Source organism: Chinchilla lanigera, unplaced genomic scaffold (genome assembly GCF_000276665.1).
Source record: "Chinchilla lanigera isolate Chin_1 unplaced genomic scaffold, ChiLan1.0 scaffold00019, whole genome shotgun sequence".
Classification (NCBI taxonomy): Eukaryota; Metazoa; Chordata; class Mammalia; order Rodentia; family Chinchillidae; genus Chinchilla; species Chinchilla lanigera.
The window spans coordinates 23,642,463-23,662,883 of record NW_004955420.1 but is presented as its reverse complement, the minus strand read 5'-3'; the positions used below and the strand labels follow the sequence as shown (position 1 = coordinate 23,662,883).

General features: G+C 41.2%; 1 protein-coding gene across 3 annotated transcripts in view; it reads left to right on the top strand.

The window, feature by feature from the left end:
• Positions 1-20,421, top strand: part of Yeats2 (YEATS domain containing 2) — a 76,054-nt gene that overhangs the window by 3,806 nt on the left and 51,827 nt on the right. For all 3 annotated transcript variants that reach the window (XM_005383361.1, XM_005383360.1, XM_005383359.1), the window contains exons 4-8: positions 973-1,218; positions 3,224-3,339; positions 6,104-6,265; positions 14,865-14,976; positions 19,482-19,526. In XM_005383361.1, coding sequence (XP_005383418.1) covers positions 973-1,218; positions 3,224-3,339; positions 6,104-6,265; positions 14,865-14,976; positions 19,482-19,526 — 681 coding nt within the window. The remainder of the gene's footprint in view (positions 1-972; positions 1,219-3,223; positions 3,340-6,103; positions 6,266-14,864; positions 14,977-19,481; positions 19,527-20,421) is intronic.

Sequence of the window (20,421 nt, the reverse complement as noted above, 5' to 3'; positions counted from 1 at the left end):
GGTAAGTTTAGAGCCAGGCGTGGTGGCACACACTTGTAATCCCAGCACTTGGGAGGCTAAAGCAGGAGGATTGTTGCCAGTGTGAGGCTATCCTGGACTACAAAGTGAGCTCAAGGTCAGCCTGAACTACATAGAGAGAGACTCTTACCTCAGAAAAACAAAACAAAAAACAAAACAAAACAAGGTAGGCTTCCTACAAACATAACTACAGTGTATGACATTAAAATGGACACATCAGATTTTGGCTGAAAGTAATTAAGATGTAGAAAAATGCCCTAGGCTTCTGTACTAGGTTGTGGGTAAACTTTGTACATTAGTATTAATGATTTTAAAGCATTTACTCTTACATTTTACTTCTTGTGGGTGTCATGTTGTATGCCAGTGATGGCAAACCTTTTAGAGATTGAGTGCCCAAACTACAGCTTAAAACCCACTTACTTATCGCAAAGTGCCAACAGTGCAAATTAACCCTGAATACTGAGGTTTTAGTTTAAAAAAAACAACTCATACTCTTGGCATGTATGCTGACAGAGAGGGCTCTGTGTGCCCAGTGGGCACATGTGCCATAGGTTTGCCACCACTATTTTATACTATATCCTTTTTTTATATTTCTAAAAGGGATGTTTTGTTTTGAGCAGGTGAGTGATGTTTTTGTGTAAAGTTATGTGAGACTAAATGGTTCTAAAGTCAAATCTTACTTTCCATAATTGTATATATTTCTCATTTATCTTCAGAAGACTGCACATCTTTAGCTTTTAGTGTTAGAAATTTTGCCCAACTGTTGTTCTAGTTTTTTGCTGTTGATGATGATGATGCACATTATCAGAGGTTTGGATTTCATTTTATGGGTGTGCAAAGATTCTGAACGGTTTTAAAATGATCCTGACATAGCTAAATGTTCTAGAGAGATCTAGTTTTTGCCTACTTTTGGTGAGTTGGGTTAAATTTTGCTTTCTTTTGATTTTTTTCTAGGGATCCAAGACATGTGATACAATGGTTTTTAATCATCCTGCTATCAAGAAATTTTTAGAATCACCATCTAGGTCATCATCTCCTACCAATCAGCGATCAGAAACGCCATCAGCTAATCATTCAGAAAGCGATTCTTTATCGCAACACAATGACTTCTTATCTGACAAAGATAATAGCAGCAACGTGGATATGGAGGAAAGACTCTCAAACAGCGTGGAGCAGAGGCCAAGCCGCAGTGCTGGAAGGGTAGAGTTGGAGGAGGGAGGGAATGATAGAAGGGAACCAATATTTGTTTCATTTAACTTCACAGGTACCCTAGCAAGTGTAGTGTAAGGTGTGTACCTTTTAGAGTGGGGAAACTGAGTCTTGATGAGTCAGAGTTGTGTGTGCCCAAAAATGTCAGAACTGAGATTTAAACCTGTCCCTGCTTTTAGAGCTTAAGGCTCCAGTGTGCAGACGGTTCCTGGCTGTTGTCCAGGTCCACGTGAAAGAACCCTTTAGATGCTGGCAGCGCAGTGCTTTGTCAGAGGCCTTTCTGCTCTCCTGTTTATTCTTTTTTTGAGACAGGGTCTTACCCTGTATTCATGCTGGCCTTGAACTCACTGTGTAGTTCAAGCTGGCCTCAAATTCAAGCTGGCCTCAAATTCATAGCAGTCTTCCTGCCTCAGCCTCCTGAATGCTGGGATTACAGGCGTGTGCCACTGTGCTCGGCTCATGTTTATTCTTTCAAGTTGCTCCTAAGCAGTTTCCTCTGTGAGAGTATATTCTCAGGTGCTGCAGGAACTGGAGTAAATGTTAAAAAGAATGAATTTCCTAGTGTGTGGCCCTGCCACCTTTTTTTGGCGGGGGGTGGGTACTGGGAATTGGACTTGGGACCTTGTGCTTGCCAGGCAGGCGCTTGTGCTGCTGAGCTATATCCCCAGCCCCCTGCCACCTTTTGAACTTGAATCCCCTGCCAGGCTGTTGTGTCTGTAGAGTCACTATTGGGTCGGACCTGTGGCTTTCTCAGCCTGTACTCTGGGGTGGGGCATGTTTCCCGGTTGCTCTCTGCATCCTTAGGCATCAAATATTTGATGGTTTTCCTTAAAAGTTTTTTTTTCTGATTATAAATCCGTATGTGTTCATTGTTGAAAATTGTGAAGTACAAAAAGGAAAAAAAATAAATAACTTCTATAAAGTCATTCATAGTGCTGACAGTTAAAAACCAGATCTTTTTGTTTGTATTTTTTCCCCTCAAGACAGGGTCTTGCCTTGTAGAACCTGCTGTATAGCCCAAGCTGGCTTCAAACTCATAGTCCTCCTGCCTCAGCCTCAGTACCAGGATTACCAGTGTGCACCATCATGCCCAGCTAAAAATTCAGAATTCTCAACGTTTGAATTTACTTATGTCTTTCTAGAATTATTTCTGAGCAACTCTTATAAATGTTTTTCTTTTGTAAGAAAAACAATTTAGGTCATGCATACTACTCACAGGATTTAAAAACTTTTATACAATATGTGGTCATTTTTATATATTTATATGACAGACATTTAATACTTATTGTATACCATGCACTTTCCTAGAAACTATACAAAACAGTCATAAAATAGGAATTAACATGTTAACACTGTTTAAGGAAATTGAGGCAGAGAGAATCATTATCCAAGATTATACATTAGTCATGGAGGGGCCAGCATCTGAGCCCTGACAGTCTGTCACTATAGTCTGACCTTTAATCATTGTATTTGTATTCTTATTAGAATTTTGTTTTGCTTTTTGAGACAGGATCTTGCTGTGTAGTTCAGGCTGGCTTTGAACTCATTGTGAAGCCAAGACTGGCCTTGAACTTGCAGTGATCCTCCTGCCTCAGCCTCTGAAAGCTGGGATTATAGGTGTTCCCCACCATGCAAGGTGAAAATTTTGGAACACTCTAGATTAAAAAGAAAATTTCACTGACCCCTTTTCTCATTTCCATTTTCCAGAGATAACCAGTGTAGTAGTTTCTTGGGTATCTTGCCATATCCTGCTTGCAGATGTATATGAAGGTTAAAAATACATGGAATTTTAGTACACAACCTTTTATATAAATTAGTACAACACTTGTAATGAACTATTTTTTCATGCTTTGAGAGGTATACCCCAAAGCCAGAGAATTTTGTAATTAAAAAAAAATTCTGAGTAATCTCATCCATACCTTTTATGATTTTGTGGCTTCTATCCTGTTGAAAGTTGTTCAGAATGAAAACTGACACTGATTATGATTTCTTTCAGGACTCTTCTAGTGTTACTGGCTCCCATAAAACAGAACAGCAGAATGCTGATCTAACAGGAGAGGAGACTTCACGGCTTTTTGTGAAGAAAACAATAGTAGTAGGCAATGTGTCCAAGTGAGTATTGGTTGAATCGTCTCATTTTCAGCTGTCTGTTTATATTAAGACTTTGGCATTGATAGGTTCCCTCCAGCTTGTACCGGTGGGAGGTTCAGAGTTGCTCGAGTTGCTCCAGAGCGAGACCAGGTTACGCCCTGTGGTGAATGTGGCAATGCTCCTTTTCTATAGTATTGCAGTGGTGTGAGGCCTCACCAGTGCTTTTTCACAAGTAACCTGTGGTCCGGAGACTGACTTAGAGTGAGCAAAGTCCTTTTGAATCTGGGTCTGCTGGTTTTCACTGGGATACTTTCCTCTGTTGGGCTACTCTGTGCAGTACACTTCTGCCTTGCGCTGTACCCACGAATATTCAGAGGTGATGGGAGGATGGTGGCTCCAGAATGTCACTGGAGAAGAGGCAGTACAGTAATCTCTTACATTTTCTCACAGAGTTTGTAAAAGATGCTAATTATGGGGGATGTCTTTCACGTAGATAGGAAGGAAACCTTAGGAGTTCCGGATTATTCTCCCTGGGAATCCATTTACTGTTGATTTTTATTTTTTTATTATTTTGAGTTTGGTTGGTAGATTGCTTTTGTTTTGGTACTGGGTATCGAACTCAGGACCTTGCGCTTGCCAGGCAGGCTCTTTGCCACTGAGCTGTATCCCTAGCCCCTTGTTTTTGTGTTGAAACAGGATTTCTTTGACTTTTTTCTTCCTTTGTTTTCTTCGGAATCTAACTTAGAGTCTTCTTAGTGACCCTACCGGAGAGCCAAAGAGGTTTAAACCTTACAAGTCATTGTGACCTGAGAACAGAGCAGACAGGGTCTCATTTGCAGTAGTCCATACACATGGACGCTTCAGCATGAATACTTCGTATTACCCTAGTATCACAGTAGGAAGAGTCCACAGAGAATAGTTTTCCCAAACTTGTAATCATTTCAAAAGTAAATCATGATCCAAAGACTGGAGACCCTGTTTTCATGTGTCTGCCAGTCTTTGACTTAGAATAAAGTTGTACGTGGTAAAGATTTCTGAGACATGAGCTCTTATACACATATTTCATCAAAGCTGTAAATTTGGAGGAACTTTCGACTTCTAACCCAGTTCTGTCATAAAGGCCTTAGCTAACTCCTAAAAATGTTGATTTGCCTGCCCAAACAAGTGTTTTAAAGGTGAAACAGAAGGTTGTGGAGCAGGTCTTTTTTTTTTTTTTTTGAGCCAGGGTCTCACTGTGCAGTTCAGACAGGCATTGAACTCACTTTATAGCCCAGGCTGGCCTCGAACTCACAGGGGTTCTTCTGCCTCAGCCTCCCGAGTGCCGGGATTACAGGTGTGCGCCACCGTGCCCGGCCTGCAAGCACTTCTTGAAGGCATTGTTCCTCCAAGGTAGAGAGCTGTCTCTAGCAGTGTGATCTCATGCTGTCTTCATTTTTGTCAAATGTCTGGGGTTGGCTATTTTAATGGGAATGTTATGCTATGTAAATATTTTGTGCAGATACACATACATAGATGGGATTAAGTTGTTGGGAAAAAGTTGGTCATAGTGGCCAAGATTTTAAACAGTAGCAGTCTTAACTAATTTCCTTATGAAATTTTATTTGCAGATCTTTTCATTAAGTATGGTTCTGTTTTTGTCTTGTCATTTTTATATTATTTCCTAATTTCATATTTTTTTCCTAGAATCTCTTTAGAGTAGGAACTAGGTCTTGTTTCTAACTTGTAGTACTTGATGTTCAGTAAACATTTGGTTGGTGAACAAATTGATAGAACTGTGAAAATTGTGTTTAGATTTAGTTATTGAAAATAAAGCAGTTACAGTAGTTAAGTTGCCTTAAAGGTCAAGGCCCCGTGGCTAATTTTATTATGGTTGGAGCTTGGAGCGGCTCCTGTGGACTCTTAGAGGGTACGAAACCAAGTACAGCCTTCTGGGCAGTGCTGCTTCAGTACCAGAAGGGCCCGATGTTGTACCCCTCTGAAATCTGGCTGAAGTCAGCCCTAAGACTAGAGGCTCTATAACCCAGGAATAAAACTGTGCCCGTTTATTTCCACCTCACATACCCACTTGACAGGAAAAGCAAGTTTGATTTTTTTTTCTTTTAATCTCAGACTGATAATCAGAAAACGAAACAAAACTTTTGGGTGATGCCTCTTAGACGAAAAAAAAAAACAGATTTTAGAAAGAAAATATGAAATGATTAACTACAAAGATACTTTGTTTGTTCTTGTTTCTCAGGTTTTTTTTTTTTTCTTTTTAGAGACAAGGTCTCATGTAGTTCAGTGACCAGTCTCAAACTCACAGAGATCCTCCTGCCTCAGCCTCCTGAGTGCCAGGATTATAGGTGTGTACTATCACACCTGGCCTTGTTTTGGGGTTTGTTCTTTTTTTGGGGGGGGGTCTTTTTGAGACAGGGTCTTGCTATGCATTTTAGGCTGGCCTCAAACTCACAAAGATCCTCCTGCCTCAGCCTTCCAAGTGCTGGGATTACAGGTGTGTGCCATCATGCTTGGCCTTGTTTTTTGGTTTGTTCTTTTTTTTGTTTGTCTTTTTGAGACAGAATCTCCCTGTGCAGTTTAGGCTGGTGTTGAGCTCACTTTGTGGCCCAGGCTGACCTTGAACTTGCAGCAATCCTCTTGCCACAGCCTCCCGAGTGCTGGGCTGGGATTACAGGCGTGCACCACCACACCTGGCTCTTCATCTTGTTTTAAATAGTTTATTATTATTGTTAGGTTTTTGAAGGAAAAAAGAATTCAGCTTCCTTTCTTGTTCTTTGCCTTCCTGCAGGTATATCCCGCCAGATAAGAGAGAAGAAAATGACCAGTCAACCCATAAGTGGATGGTGTATGTGCGAGGGTCCCGTAGAGAACCCAGCATTAATCATTTTGTCAAAAAAGTGTGGTTCTTCCTTCATCCCAGCTATAAACCAAATGACCTTGTCGAAGTTCGGTAAGCACACTTGAACTATGTAGCCTAAGAATTAGTTACTGAAGTGTGAGAACGGGTTTAACTTCAGAACATTCCATGGGAAATCTTGTGATTTTAATAACTCACTTAGTGTTGGCTCTTAGTCGCGGTAGAGTTGTAGCTCTGCCTCTTGCACGTTCCCGTCTCCCTGGGGTGGCCATCACCTGCTGTCGGGTTTGTCACCATACTGATTATTCTAGCTTGTTGCTCCCCTCCATAGATACTGTTTATACAGGTAGAGATACATATAAAACTTCACCATTTTTTATGTCTAGTAGAGTTAATACGGGATTTTCCCCTCTTTTTCCCTTTCTCCCTCCCACCTCCCTAGTTCCCCTTTCCTTTTGAACATTTTCTTCCTATTTCACAATTTCTGTTACATACTTTGGTTCTTATTTACACTTTCAGCTTCTGACACCAGAGAGACAATGTGGTATTTAATGTGTGTAACATTCCAGAAATAATGTCCAGAGTTTCCCTTAATCTCACCCTGTCAGCAGTACCCCACTGATGCTTTTCTTGTACATATTCTGACCTGCTCTAGTTGTTGTTTCACAAGGATGGGCTGATCATGTATGTGCTCCTGTGGAGTTGGCTTATACCGTGCAGCTGCGTCCTTTACATCTCTGTGGTGTTGCGCACCATACCTGCTGTCATTGAGTGCACTGTGGAGCTGGTTTGGGGAATCCTCTGGGAGATCTCCCACGCCCTCGGCTCTGACCAGACATCCCTTCACTCCTGACTCCTAGCGCAAGCATAATTGTGTTCTGAGAACGCTTTCCAAGTGGAGGCTGTTCTGTCTCCTCACACCTGTACCACGGGGTCTGGGAACAGGGCAGGCATCTTCCTGGTCCTGTTTGTGGTTTCCAGGCCACCTTGCTCCCTTCCTAAGAACCTCAGTTCTGGAAAAGTCCTGCTGTTCCTTCGTTGCAGTTATCCACTGATCTGCTCTTTCAGAACACACTCATTTGTCTCTGCCAGTAGTGGTCTGTCCTCAGCCTTACAGCCGCTGACACCTGTGTAGGCTCCTCACTGAGAACCGTGGGCTCTTGTCTTTCTCACTTTAATGAGTGGGTTATTTTTGTGATAGACTCTAAGCTGAGGAAAGAGAGCAGAGGTGGATAGTGAAGTTTATGTGGCAAGGATTGCAAATTCTAGGGACATTCAGGGAATGGAGCTGGAAAAGTTGGTGGTTTGGAAGAGGAACGCTTGGAAATGAGATTGGTTTGGTTTGGTTTTTTGAGACAGGATCCTGCTACCATGTAGTTCAGGCTGGCCTTGAGCTCAGCAGTCTTCCCACTTTAGCTTCCCAAGTGCTGGGATTAAAGGTGTGCACTACCACACCCAGCTTGGAAATGAGATTTTTATAGGTGGATACGTGCAGTATGTTTCTCGTCTTCATATGGATAACAGGTACTTCAGCTAGCAACTGATCCGTTCTTTTTCCACATCTAATACACACTCTGCACATAACAGACTTGGTTCTAGACCTGGTCAGTAATATTTATTTCCTATAACGGCATTATACTATTATGCTTGATTTGCTTAGTAGCATTTTCTGTATTTCATAGTATATGGTCTTATTAATTTAAAGTTTTTTTCTTGCCCATTCCTGAGTATACATGTTTGTTCAGATTACTTTGGAATCACATTGTCTATTTACAGAACAGAACTGTACTGAAGTCATAATTACTGCTACCCCTGCTTGCCCCGGTACTGGGGATTGAACCCAGGGCCTTGCATTGAGCTATATTCCCAACCCTTTTTAAAAATAGTTTATTTTGAAACATGGTCTCACTTAGTTCTCAAACTGGCTTTGAATTTGTAATTCTCCTGCCTCAGCCTCCTAGAGTGCTGGGATTATAGGTGTGCACTACCCTGTCTGGCTTGATTATAACTTTTTTTAAATGATAATAGAGCTTTGTCATTTCTCTACATAAAAGGATAAATCAATATAAGAGTCCAGTGCAAATGAGACTCTTTCCCCTTCCACTGCTCATAAAATTTCCTTCATTTTAATGACATATTTCACTGGATCGAGTCTCAAAAACACCTGTTTATTTTTGTTCCTACGATAACATTTAATTGATGAGACATTAGTATTGGAATGACCTTGTCTGTGATTTGGTGTAGATTTATACCTGATGCACGAATCCTTTTAGAAACTCCCCATAGAGCTCACACCACCCTGTCTAGAAAACCCCAGGTAGCCTGGGCTTGTCTTTTGCCTGGATACCATCTTCCTCCCTGTCGTCCCTCTTCATATACAGCATGCAGACCTGGGCACACACCTGCCTGCACCGCAGTGGGGCTGTCTTCTCAAGACACAGGTCAGAAGTTACTTTCCCAGTGAATTCCTCTGTCCTCCTTCCTTCCACAGTTAAATTATAGTAAGTGGTTGTTTGCTCTAACGCTTGGGCAGTTGACCGTATTTTATAGTGCAACAGTAGCTTATAGAGTAACAGTATTTTCTAAACTTAAATATCATAAATCTAAATAAATACAGTATTTTAAAGATATTTTAGTGAGTTTAAGAAATAGACAAGTTTAAAAAGTGCTCTCTTGCCGGACATGGTTGTGCATATCTGTAATCCCAGCACTTGGCAGGCTGAGGCAAGAGGATTGGAGTGAATTTGAGGCCAGCCTGGGCTACATATTGAGTTCAAGGCCAGCCTGAACTCCATGGTGAGGGTCTGTCTCCAAGAAAAGGGGGGCGGGCTAGGGATTTAGCTCAGTGGTGCAGTGCCTGCCTGGCAAGCATGGGATTCTGAACTCAATTCCTGGTACCCAAAAAAGAAAAGTAAAAAAAAAAAAAAAGTAAGCAAAGAGCACTATCTATAAAAATGTTTTAACATATTTTTCAGTGTTCAGATCAATAAGACATTTCTTTAAGTCAAAAGTTCATTGTCCTAGGAAAACATTTTATTTAATGAGAATAATGTGAGTCAGTTAAAATTCATTAAGCATACTAAAAATTTTTATTTTACTAATTTCTTTTGAGACAGAGTCTCTCTATATAATCCAGGCTTGCCTCCTGCCTCAGTGTCACAAGTGCCGAGATTATAGGCATGTGCTACCACACCTAGCTTTTAGGCATATTTTTTATTGATAAAGCTTCTCATTTACAAAAAGTGGGATTAGGGTGGACACGATTGCGCTGGAGGCCGTGGGGAGCCTGGATGGAGCCTAGGGGCTCTTGAGGAGTGGAAGTGCCGTGGTAGGGCCCTGGGTCGCAGTGAGTGGGCACTGCAGGAAGGGTCGCCCGTGTCCAGACCCTGGGCTCGAGCCTCACAGGCTCATTGGAGGCGGCTGCTCCTCCAGGCGCCTCGGAAAGGTTGGGCTGCCACCTCTGCGCTCCAGTTCTCGAGCGGTGTTTGCTATACTTCTTGTCTTCACTCTTCCAAGTGCTGATCTGAGAGAACCCACTTCTAGTTTGAGGGATGATGGCATTGGCATGGATACCAAAGGATTGGTACATCGCTCAGGGGCTGGACCCATCTGCTGAGGTGTCAGACCTAAAACAAAAGTATCAGAAACTCATAGTAATGTATCACCCCAACAAGCAGGGCACAGCCACGCAGGCAGAGACACTGGAGGAGCCTCGGGTGAAGTTCATCAAGGTAGGTCAGGCCTGGAAGGTTCTGGGGAAAGAAGAGTTGAAGAAAGAGTAGGACCTGGTGGTTCTTCCTCTGAGCTGCCGATGCGGTGGCAGATACAGCGTTCGTGAGCAGGAGGCGGCAGCCCTCTCAGCCTCCATTTCGGTCCCCGTCCCGTTGCGCCCTCCTCGCCCTGCCTCGCCTTGCCCCACAAGGAGAGGCTGATTGGGCTTCCAGAGAAGGGTTGCGCTCTGTCCACCAAGGGCCACCTGGGAGTAACAGAAAATGAACTTCTTCGTTTAGGTGCACTTAGAATTCATATTTACAGACTGCCAAAGGAAAGACTTCAATTATAAATTACATTTTATGGATTGATGTCTGAGAACTTTTGTTTGCTCTTTGGAAAATAAGAATTTTCTTTCTTGGAAAAAAAAGTGGGATTAAAAACTCATTACATAAAACTCTTAATAATACAAACCAATGCCTGTTTTATTTCTCCATTCTCAAAGCAAGAATTACAGTTTGTAAAACACCCCGTTTGCCTTAACATTGAAAAAAAAAAATCATGCAGTATTACGTAAGATTGCATTTACTGAACTACAGGTAAGCGGTTGGCAGATCTCTTTGCCGGATACAGCAGTCTGAGGAGGTACAAAGAAGAGATTGCCCCACACTGCGTCCTTTCACATTTCTCGTTCCTTTTGTACCTCAGCACTGTGCTTTGCTAATAGAGTATGAACTTGGTTTCATGAAATCCAGGGGGTTTTACATCATCAAAAGAGCCACTGGTAGGTATTTTCAGTCTGGTAGACTAGGTAGTCCTTGCCGCGCTGACAGTGTTGTACAGATTGGCCATCGTGACTTAACTGAACAGCTTGTCACAGCGCACCTTTCCCAAGGTGAGTCATACTGTATTGGCAACAAAGTGAGGACTTTGAAATATTATTTTAAAAGAGACCTTGCTTGTGTGCATCGGATTTTCAAACTGGAGAAGTCATTTGCTGTGTTTTTAATAATGTATAGTTTATTTATTAGACTTTCTTGTTTCTTTTTATGGTACTGTGGGACTCAGAGTCTCATGTGTGCTAGGCAGACACTTCATTACCCAGCTACAGTCCTCGCTCTTTTTATTTTGTTCTGTTCTGTTCTGTTGTTTTGTGACAGGGCCTTGGCAAGTTGACAGGCTGGCCTTGAGCTTGGAATCCTACTGCCTCAGCCTCCAGAGTAGTTGAGACTGCAGGCATGTGCAACCATACCCAGCTGTCATTATACTTAATGCTTTGTGTATGTATCTCTCTTACTAGATCTTGAGCTTCTTGATGCTTAGCTCCTTGTCTGTCTTGTCTCCCCAGCATCGAGCATAGTTTCTGGCATCGAGTAAATGTTTATTTCATGGCCTTGATGATGAATAAATTATTTAATTTCATGAAATGGGCCATTCATTTGTTTTGGGTTTCTTTTGTTTGTTTGGGTTTTTTTTGTCTTTTTTTTGTTTTTGTTTTTGTTTTTGTTCTGGTACCAGGAATTGAACTCACGACCTTGCACTTGCCAGGCAGGCACTTTGCTGCTGAGCTAAATCCCCAGCCCCTTTTTTGTCTTTTTGAGACAGGGTCTCGCTATGCAGTTTAGATTGGTCTGAGCTCACTTTGTAGCCCAGGCTGGTCTTGCACTCCCAAGCACCCTCCTGCCTCAGCCTCCTGAGTGCTAAGATTACAGGTGTGTGCCACCATGCCTAGCCCTTTCTGTGTTTGTCAGGAAGTTTTAATTAAATTGAGCTGAGATCAAACTTCCTGTTACCCCTAAGCAGTGAACTCTCCTATGCATGTGACAGTGCAGAGAATTACGATAATACCTTTTCCAGCTAATGGTTGTTGAGATATTTGAAAGCAGCTGTTGATCTACTTGTTTCCAAGATGAATGTCCACATGTGTTTCAGTTGTTGCTCATGTGACTTGTGTTCCTTTGCTATTGGGGCTATATAGTCTTCCAGTTTCTGTATTTCTCTTAAAATACTCTTCTTAGAATTGAACTTAATACTACAGATATAGTGTAACCGTTATAAAGTAGGATAAAACTATTAACATGTGACCTAGATTTAATTATAGCTCTTTATGTTTTTTATAGGACTCCAAAGCTGTTTTCTGTGTTGAGCATCAAAATTAATTTGAATAGGAGAGGGCTATTGTAGCTGTTTGGAAACTTGGGGTTAATCTTACTTTTGGATCAAAGCACAAATGTGTTTCTCATGCACTTTGAATCTCCTCATCACATCACATCTGATGAAGAGCATGGGTAGACTCTGCATAGAAGGGCCTTTTATATACTTGGTTTAGTTGTCATGACCACCCTTAGCCAACTTCCTAAAAGCTGTGGTTGCAGATTTTGCTTTTAGGCATAAGAGAGTCACTGAATGTGTGCTAAGTTCAGGGCTTGTTGCAGGGATTGCAGAAATGAAGAACACAAGGTCCCTGGGCCTTTGAGAAGTTAATAGAGTACTCTTGGCCCCCTTATATGTGAGGTTAGAGTAGGCCCAGCCCCTTGTGAGACTCTTTGGAATATGTGTGTGTGTTTTCATTTAGCTCAAATACAGGAACTCTAAAATAGCACTGTCCAATAAAATGTATTTTGATCCACATGGGTAATTTAAAAGTTTCTAAGAACCAGAAAGTAAGAACTAATTACTTACTGTCATAATGCAGTGTTAGGCCGCTTTAGTAGGCATCCAGTAGACGTGCTGTGTCCTGCACCAGCAGGGCAGCGGCAGGCCACGCTGTGCATAGGAAGGAGGCGGTCTGTGCGCTGAGACCTACAGTCACTGGGACCTGGGCTGGCCCAGGGTTGAAAACGTGGCACCTGCAGACTGTTGCTTGAGTTTGAATCCTGGCCGCACTACTTACTCCCTTGGGCCTCACTGTGTCTCGAAGGGTGCAGTTCAGTGTGGTTGTGCCGCTCAGGTAAGTTAATGGGTGCATAGCACTTCGAACAGTGTTTGGGTCAGGGGAACACTGAGTGCTGCTGCTGTTAAGAGAAGCAGGTTCTCATCCGGAAAAAACTTACCGGAGTGTTTTAGTTCTCTTGAAGGTCGTCTTTTGGCGAAATTATTTATTTTTTGTGATTTCAAATGTCATATCTTATAGTATGCAGGAGATAGAGGAAGTGTTTTCATAGCAGCTATTCAGAGATGTAATGGAGAATCTCAGTAAGTAGTCAATTCAGGTCACTGCACATGCTGTTCAAAGACTGGTTGTCCATTTGAAGTAATGAGTTGAGAAGGAAGTTGTGTTCCATTCTGTATTTCTTAATACAGCTTTTATTTATTTATTTGTTTGGTTTTTGCTCCGTGATTTTTCCACCTTGGACAGTGGTACATTTCATTTTTTGTGAGGAATGTGAAAATACTGAATTCTGTTCAGGAGAGGCGGAGCTTCTTTGTGTGTGATAACATCTTTTGGTTTACAGAATTGCTTCTCTGTTGGTAGATTTCTTTTGCTTCCAAAAATATGGTTATGGAGAAATTTCCTGTTAAAAAATTGTTCCTGTTTCCTGACTTTACGCTATTTGCATTCTTCCTGACCACAGTCCTGCCTGTCTGCTCACTGGAAGTTAGCCTGTATGCATTAATTAGGGACATACCCGATTTATTGTTCCTGTTGTGAGAGAAACGTAGCGTGCCAAGAACATAACTGAAGCATATTATAAAGTGAGTTCAGACCATCCTTCTACCTTCACTGGAATTTAAATGACCGAACTCACCATCTGTAGACTTTCCCCTACTCCGTTACTCTACCATGCTCTTAGGCCTCCTGTGTTTTGGGCCTCGGGTCTCTTTTCAGATCCTTGCCCATTCTCATTGACCTCAAACCTGAATCTCTCCCATCATCATAGCTACTCTTGTATCTCAGCTGGCATCCAGATAGCTTCTCCCACCCAAGACACAGTGATCTGCTTTGTTTTCTTTTCTCTGGCTTGGAATGTGGTGTTGCTTTCTATGCTTTCTAGGTTGCTCTCATACTGAGGACTTCGTGTCTTGGGCTTTCCTTGTCGCTCCTTTTTTTTTTTGGCCTTTTGAGACAGGGTCTCACTATGCAGTTTAGGCTGGCCTTGAACTCACTTTGTAGCCCAGGCTGGTCTCAAACTCAAAACAATCTTCCTGTCTCAGCCTCTGAAGTGCTGGGATTACAGGTGTGCACCACCACGCCCGGCTCGTAGCTCCTTTTTTATAACTCAGATCTGTTAACTTCTCTCAGGTTGTGTTCTTGAACTCTGCCCTTACTGAAATCATATGTCTTTTCAGTTTTAAATTTCTGAATTTTTTATTACGGAAAATTTCACACACATATAAAAGTAATGTGTGTATTGATCCTTCATATACCCATCACAACTCGTAATATTGCCAGTCTTGTTCCATTAATTTCCCTTTTCTCCATTCATAGATTACGTTACAACTAAGAATTCTTCGGTCCACTTACCATTCACACACATTCCCTTCTACCAATTGAAATCATAGCCACTCCGTGGAAAAGATGGTATTGTGGACATACAATCTTTATTTTAAGCCCTCTCGCAGACAGTTTCAAATAAATTGTCACTTTCCAATTGAGCATAGCCATGATTTATTGTCTTTACCTCTGAGCTTCTAGGGTAGGAACATGTACCTCACACAGCCTCTGCCTGTCAGGTGCCAGTCAAGGGTTCTGGTTCTCTAGTGTGACATTCATCAGTCGTCTTAGTTCCTCTGTGAAAATGGTTTAGGTGTAAGATTCAGTAATTGAAGTTTAATGTAGTGTTGAGTTGGATTTTTCTTTTATAATTTAGCATTTTAGCAAAATTCATGTGGATGTAGCATCACATAAGGAAACCTAGGTGATTTTTTAGGACATGAATTTCTTTTTTTTTTTAATTTCTTATCTATTGTAAGAATACTTTTTATCTCCAGGATGAGAGCACAAACATGGGTGAATTTGTAAACATCTGCTTTTCCCTAGAGAGCCTCCTTTTCACCTGACCAGAAGAGGCTGGGGTGAGTTTCCTGTCAGAGTTCAAGTGCACTTTAAGGACAGCCAGAACAAGCGGATAGACATCATACATAATCTGAAGGTACTGTAACAAAGCATTGCTCCCAGGAAATGAGGTGTCTCTCTGCACTGGCTGTTTTAAAATGGTAGCACTGGGCCTTCTGAGAGGGGAGTGGCGGAGGACAGTAGAAGATATATTTTGAGCATGTTCTACTTAGGGCTATATGCTCTGAAGGTTGAGGAGGCAGGTGCTTTGGAGCATAGTGTATATTCCTTAAAAACCTGTTATATTTTAATCTTTTTCTGTAAAATGAAAGCAGTAATAAGCATTGCCTATTTATCTCAAGGATTATGAAAAGTCACGTTTCGGCAGTTGTAAAGTTCATACAAGGTTGTGATACGTTTCATTTGTACAGTGAGAAATCCTTCACTGATATTTCCATATGGTTTATTGTATAGCCATTACATATTAAATTTCGTGAAGCAGGGGCTGGGGATTTAGCTCAGCGGCACAGTGCCTGCCTGGCAAGCACAAGGTCGTGAGTTCGATTCCCAGTACTGAAAACTGTCCCCCCACAAAAAAAAAAAAAAAAAATTTCGTGAAGCATTTTTTCTACAGGGGAAAATATTAACATGATAGTAAGTAAAAAGCAGAGTATAAACTATATTATTTGAGGTCAACTGTGGTTTTTGAAAGGTCAGAAAAGCAAGAAATAATACCAAAATGTTTGAAGTAATGACACTGGGCACTCTCTTCTGTTTTCTGGGTTTTGTTTTTAATTTTTATATTTTTATATAATAAACATCTAACACTTATAGTTGGAAGATGGATAATTTTTAAATAGTCCCATAGGCACTAGATTATATCATTTGTGCATTGTTACAGTTTATATCTAGATGTCCCCCCAGAGCTTCATTTGATCATAGCTGGGACTTTTGGAAAGTGATTGGATTATAAGGGTGTAAGATTAGCTGGCTTGATGTTCGGAGGTGGGGCCTAGTTGGAAAGGCAGGTCACTGTGGACGTGGCATGGGAGGTTGTAACTCCTGTCTCAGCTCCTCCCCTTGATCTCTGCTTCCCAGACATAAGCAGCTTCTCTACCACACCCTGTCATTCTGTCTTCCCGTGAAGCCAGCTAATCATGGACTGTAAACATGAACCAGAATAAACCTCTCCTCCTTTAAGTTGTGGGTGTTGGGTTTTGTGTTCCAGTGATGAGGAAAGTAACTAAGACCACACATTTCCTCTATATATGTTATAAATTCTAATATTATACTTCATACGCTTACTTTGTGATTTATTGCATTGTTCCATTTATGGCTCCCAAAAGTGAACTAAATAGAGCCAAGCACATCTGTAGAATTCCTTTTTCATTGCTTCTGTTCTGCAGTTGTACCTGTTTCAACCCTGAGACATGCTGAGAATATCTTAGCAATAGGCAAGTACTGCTTAAGATTGATGTTCACATGTTTTTCTGGAGATTCCTGTGCCCGGATGGCCTTACGACCTGACAAAAGCACAGAGATCAGTTACAGAGCGTGCAGACAGTTGGCTCAGAAGGGCAGAACACTTGTTCTTTTGCTTTTGAAGAAGATCTGTAATAGTTTTGCTCTCTGTCTTAATTGCTGCACATTCCAGTTTAATTGCTGCAATGAGTCCCCACCTAATCACGACATAAAGGGAGTTGTTTGCATAGTTCTTTTTCGTTTGAGACAATGTTTTTAGATGACAGGTACTTTTTACCAGTTTTCCTAGAAAATACAACTTTTTTATTTTGTTGTATATTGACCCTGAGACTTTAAACACCTGTGTTGTGGCCATATGGTCTTTATTTTTTTATTTTATTGTTTTTTGCTTTTCTGAGACAGGGTCTCACTATGTAGCCCAGATTGGCCTTGAACTCACTAAGTCGCCCAGCGTGGCCTCTTGCCTCAGTCTTTTGAGTGCTGGGATTACAGGTGTGCGCTACCATGCCCGACTAGGTCTTTATTTTATGGACATAACATTTTCCCTGTCCTGTCTGTTAGTTCTCAGAGCCATCTTTGATTCTTCTTTCTTTGTTCTGAATATTCAGTTGAAGACCATTATTCTTTCTTAGTAATCTTTATCTTACATTCCCAGCATTGCTGGTCTATTGCCCTCCTGTCCCCTGGCTTTGTCTCCTTTCTCTTCAGTCCATACCCTCCTGCCCCCACAGACCAGTCTAGCACAAACAGCAAGACCACTAGGTTACTCTGCTGTCAGAAAACTTAACTGAATCCCTGCTGCTGAGATGTACACTCCCCTGCCTGCTGCCCGGGGTTCCTCCTGTCTGGGCTCGTCACGCTCCCCTTCCGTTATCTCACAGCAGTCCCTGCATGAGCGTCCCACCCAGCACGCGTGTCAGTGCGTGTCCTGAAGATGCCGTGCACCTTCTTCCCTGAGCCTCTTTAGAATGTTCTTCCGCTCCTTCAGTGCTTGCTTAAAGATCTTCCATTCTCCAAGTTCCTGTATAACTTTTCCATAGTGAGCCTCTGTACTTTAAAATTCTGTGGTTTAAAATAGTGTACCTTTGATACTGTCAGATATAATTAAATGTAAAGTATATGTTACAGTTACATAAATTGGAAGTTCCTGGAGTGTGTGAAATTCCCATCCTACCTCCTTGACAAGCAGTCATTGAATCGTTCGTAAGCCATGACCATGACAGCACTTCCATAACCTGCTTAGTAAATAAACTTCAGAAGGTTCTTTCATAATTACCTAAAACTGCTTTTGAAGAAATTTTGATCTCATCATCCCAGTTTGATTCTGAAATAATATAAGACTTCAAAAACATTTATGTGAGATCTTCCATGTCTCTCCTGATGTCATAGTTTCTTCCCTAGGCAAAATCTATACTGTTCCTATAACATTTATTGTGTGCTCTGTTTTTTGATTTCTCTTGCTGTTTTGTTTACAGTTGTTATTTACCAATGGCCCTCTTCAAATCTGGTCAGAAGAGCAAAACATACATCAGTACAGATTACAGAGGCACTATTGCCATATTTCTATGTTCTGGAGAATAGGAAAATGGATGGCAGCTAAGACTGCCCATAACTTTTTCATGGTCATATTTTTGGCTAAGGTTTAAATGTGAAAACCCAGCCAGGTGTGGTGGCCCACGTCTGTAATCCCAGCACTCGAGCTTAGGTAGGTGGATCACCTTTGAGTTCAAGGCCAGTCTGGGCTACATAGCGAGACTGTGTCTCAAAAAAGAAAATCCGGGTCTCTCCCATGGAAATACTGTTAATCATCTTGTATTGCTTTTTATAATCCCCGAGCACTACAGTCTCATTTTTGGTTGATTGAGCTGCCCTCTCAGGAACTCAGACAGACTTGACATCTACCTCTTACAGGCCTGTGAAACTTTGAATTTACTAACCTGGTCAGGGCTTCATCCCAGTCTTTCCCTCTATCTTTCCTTTCCTTTCTACCCAAATTAATCGTACTTTTCCTGTCCTCATGTGGAATTTTATTTGTAAAATTTTTTTGGTTGTTTTGAGACAGGGTCTCATGTAGTTCAGGCTGGCCTTGAATTCACAGTAATCCTCCTGACCAAGTTTTGGGATTACAGCCATGTGCCACCGCACCTGGCATTTGTGCAATTTTATGTATGTATGTATGTATGTATGTACTGGGAATAAAACTCGCAGACACTTGTGCCGTTGAGCTATATCCCCCGCCCCATTTGTGCAATTTTATATTGATAAGCTATCACAAATTTTTTTTAATGGTAAGATATAAATTGAAGCACAACAGCCATTTTCCATGTAATTGTAATATCTTGTTTATATTACTAATACTCCCCATTTACTGTATACTTTCTTTTCTCAAAGAAATTTTTATGACACTGATGTATTGGAACTAATTAGCATTGCCTGTACTACTTCCGTTTTTATGTTTTTCAGTAGTGCTTAGTCACTATACCTAAGTTTATATATGTGTCGCCATATCCAATTGTGTATTTTTATAGCCTGTCATTTAAAGTATTTGTACTTTTTTTTTAGTACTGTGAGACACAGTCTCACTATATAGTCTAGTCTATCCTTGAACTCACCGCGTAGGCCAGGCGCGCCTCGAACTCAGAGCACTCCTCCTACCTCAGCCTCTGGAGTGCTGGGATTATAGGCGTACACTACCACACGGCTCCTCACCACATTTTTGTAAATTCATCTTTGTAACTGCATACCTCACAAAATGATGACCCGTGGCTTACTTAAGCATTCTTCTTTACTAGATGTTTATATTGTGTAGTTTGCAGTATAAGTAATGCTATAGTAAATATCTTTTTGTGTAAAACTTCTTCCTTTTTTGGATTGTCTTTAGAATAGGTCTACAGAACTGTATAATTTACACAAATATAGTGGTTATATGTTTTACTGAATTTTCCCCCAGAGAAGGGGGGTTTTTATTGAAGTGATTTTTATTAAATTGACAGTTCACATCATGAGGAAGTAGTTCCTACAGTCTAAAGGTTTGTAGTGAAAGGAATTTTAGGTAAGATTGTGTCCTAAGGTTTATAACTAAACCCAGTGAGGTCTAACCCTTTTCCTTGTCTTCTGCAGCTGGATAGGACGTACACTGGCTTGCAGACCCTTGGAGCAGAGACGGTGGGTGCTTCTCCTTCCATTTCCCCTTCCAGCAGGGTAGACTTGGTCTGCCGGGGGGTGGGGGGTGAACATTAAGCTGACCTTGTAGGTTATAGTTAAAAAGGCATAATAAAATACGTCGTTCTAACCTTTTTTGGGGGTATGGTTTGGTTGCACCAGGTGTATCATGTTGGTGTGAGCCTCCACTACAGTCTGTATCTCGAGTTCTGTTTTCATTTTGCAAAACTGAAAGTCCACACATGCCCAGCTGCCCCGCCCTCCCTCCCCACAGCCTGAAAACCATTGCACTGTGCTAGGTCCTTGTGAACTTGGCTGTTCTGGGGTAACTTGTGTAAAGGGAGTCATTAACAGCCTGTGTGTTTACTTTATTGTATTTAGCATAATCCCAAGATTATCCCTGTATCTGTCAGAATTTTCCTCCTTTTTGTTTTATTTTGGGAAATAATAGAACAAAATTTCGTAATCAAATAAGAGAATAACAATAGATAACACTATATGTTGTTACCTTCATACTAGTTACTCAGAGTACAAAACATAAACCAAAAAAATCAAAGAAGAAACAAATAGATGATAACACAAACTTTCTTTTCAGTCAACTAAGATAAACCAGTAGTATAAATGAAACCAATTAGCATATATGTGTATATATATGTATTTTTTTAAAACAGTTTGGAATTTGTATTTTGGGAAAGTATTTGAACATCCTACTTGTTATTTATCTCTCTTCTGTTTTGGTCTTTATTTGTGTGTATGTGTGTTATACATGTTTCTCATATAAGAAACCATGTGATACTTGAGCTTGTGTGTCTGACTGACTTAACATCATATTCTATTTTGATTTTGTTTTTTTTCTGGTACTGGGAATGGAACTCACGACCTCGCGCTTGCCAGGCAG